This window comes from Agrilus planipennis, unplaced genomic scaffold, assembly GCF_000699045.2.
Source record: "Agrilus planipennis isolate EAB-ADULT unplaced genomic scaffold, Apla_2.0 scaffold251, whole genome shotgun sequence".
Taxonomy (NCBI): domain Eukaryota; kingdom Metazoa; phylum Arthropoda; class Insecta; order Coleoptera; family Buprestidae; genus Agrilus; species Agrilus planipennis.
In genome coordinates, this window is record NW_020439110.1 from 182,809 (window position 1) to 185,422 (window position 2,614).

General features: G+C 31.8%; 1 protein-coding gene across 1 annotated transcript in view; it reads right to left on the minus strand.

Annotated features, from left to right (window-relative positions):
* Positions 1-1,411, minus strand: part of LOC108740457 (facilitated trehalose transporter Tret1-like) — a 24,376-nt gene extending 22,965 nt beyond the window's left edge. The window contains exon 1 of the mRNA XM_025977538.1: positions 1,224-1,411. Coding sequence (XP_025833323.1) covers positions 1,224-1,281 — 58 coding nt within the window. The 5' untranslated portion in view covers positions 1,282-1,411. The remainder of the gene's footprint in view (positions 1-1,223) is intronic.
* Positions 1,412-2,614: the final 1,203 nt, after the last annotated feature.

Consider the following 2,614-nt stretch of genomic DNA (forward strand, 5'->3'; position numbering starts at 1 on the left):
GAAAAATACATAAAAATATTGAGAAAGTTATAAAAAACATTATTTAAATATCTTTATCAATAGGGTAGGTTAGGTTAGGTTATCGGGTTTTGTTCAAGTGACCACCATCTTTCGATCCCCCACCTCCTCCCGCTTGAAAATATTTTTTTTATTAGATTTTATTTGAATTATAGTGTATGAAAATTGTCAACTTTTTATAGCACAGTGGTAGGGGAGACCTCCTCTTTCGATACCACCCATCCCCACCCCCGAAGGGGGTTGGGGCCATCATTTAGACCTTTACCGGAAATTCTTAATATTCTTTGATAGATTCACATTTCAAAACTCTGGATGCATTTTCCTTTGATTCAGAAAACGTCCAAGCCTCGACATCATAGAGTAATATTGAAAAATTATAGCAATTTATCAGTCTCTTCTTGTGGGTGGTCTTGTCAGCAGAGAAAGTGTTTCACTAGTGTAAACATTGCTCTAGCCTTCACCAATTGTAAGAATAATTTAATTTGACTCCGTTTCAAGTCTGCCGATGTTTTTAGTGTATAGAAAAGCAATTAAACTGATTTAAATTCTGTTTGAAAATGTTAAGTTGGTAACAGTATGTTTAATTGAGGTTAGGTTTTGGTAGGAAAAGTTTCCCTGAGTGATACTTACATGATATTCATCCGTCCATGTTTGGACGGGATCAAACAGTACCTAAATAAAATACAATCCTTCATTTGACAAATTATTTTATAACATTATCATACAATCATTATTCTACTTTTTACATAAATAATTATTTGATTGACACTTATTCAGACCAACACCAACAAAAGTACTTCACAATTACTAGTGGATAAGCTAAAATCCCATTTATTTTCTTATGGTGGTTCATTTTCGTTCTTTTCGTTCAATTTTACCTTCTTCGCGCTTACTCTGACAGCACGGCTATCAGCTGTTGGTAGCCATCTTTGAAAGCTGTCATCTTTGGAGTAGGCGTGGAGAGAGTAAATACAATTGAACCAAAGGGACGAAAATGAACCACCATTCATGGGATTTTGGTCCCATTTCGTCATATTAGATTATCTATCACTATCTACGTAATTCATTTAAGCTACAGTAGTTCAAAGCCTTCTAAATTATTATTAATTATAAATATAATTTATCAAGCATCTCCAATCAAGTAAATGTAAAGTTATAGTCAAAATAAAAATCTTCAAAAATTGCAAATGTAATAAATAGCATACCAGCGATGCAGTACAAATATTGTTTGTACCTCCATTTGGAAATAATCTCCTGCAACATTGTAGGTAAGGTAGATTTCACTGTTAACTGCTAACACCGCACTAAACAAAATCAAAAAAAATTATCTTTTTACATTTTAAAAACGCATTTCTCAAAGTGTCGACTTATCCGATTAAAAGGCAGTACTTTTATATCAGTTTAGTCTACATATTGCTACAATTATTTTTAAATACTTATTATGCGTTTATCTTTTCGCAATTGTTTTATTGATGTCTGTCTTAAATTTTGTATATATCACTTATCAAACTTCTGTATTTTTTTTGTGATTTTCGAGTTACTAAAAAACCAAAAAAAATGAAGATTAAAATAGGTTGAGTTTTCGGTTGCGTTGCCGTGTTCGCAAGTCACAATTGGCAAACTCTGCAATAAACTATATGTAAGAATGGACATATCTTCTTTCATGTTTCCGCATGGGGCTACAGCTGTAGTCTTTTGTTGNCGAAATTGATTCTTGTTTATAAAAAACAACATGTATTGTAACTGATAGATGTTTAAAAATTAATATATTTACGAAAACTTTTTTACTTAACTGTATCCAATTTAACACCTATTGGCGACTCTTCAGACTCTAGTTGAGGTAGAAATGAGGAAGACCATGATTCATGAACGGCTATGACGGCCGAAGTTGTAATGGCTTGTTAGACAGAGATCAATGAACATTATTTTCGAGCACGTTTTATTTGTTATTAATACATACCACAAATGCAGTAAAAATACTGCCTGTACCGCAAACTTAATAATTTATTTTGTAGCATCCTAGCCGCCAGTCAGTACATTGCACCGTCTGCTTTACGAATAACTTCTAATATAAAGCGATAATACATTGAATTGATAAAAATAATATAATTGGTACCTATATCTCCACTTTCGCTTTATACGAAAACAACTTACAGAAAAAAAATACTTTTAAAAGAAGGTACCTACGATAAGAAATTTTAATTACAGATTACATTACTACAGTAAGAACGCTATTAGATTTTATTTATTTATAATCTTACTGCGCTAACTTGAAGTATTCACTGCAAATAAATTCAAGAACATTCAGAATTAAGCTCAGAATTTTTTCTATTCTATACACTGGGTTAACTTTTACATTGCTAAAAGCATTAACAGCACGTTTAAATTACTGTCGAAAGAGGAGGTCTCCCCCACCACTGTACCATAAAAAGTTCGTGGCGGTCTCACCCCCATAAAAAGTTATGGGGGTTCAAAGTTAATAAATATGCCAATTTTTATACATTTCTAGTCATGTAAATATTTATATAGTCATTCTTAAACAATATTCAAAGGTAAAACTAATGAAAAATACATAAAAATATTGAGAAAGTTATAT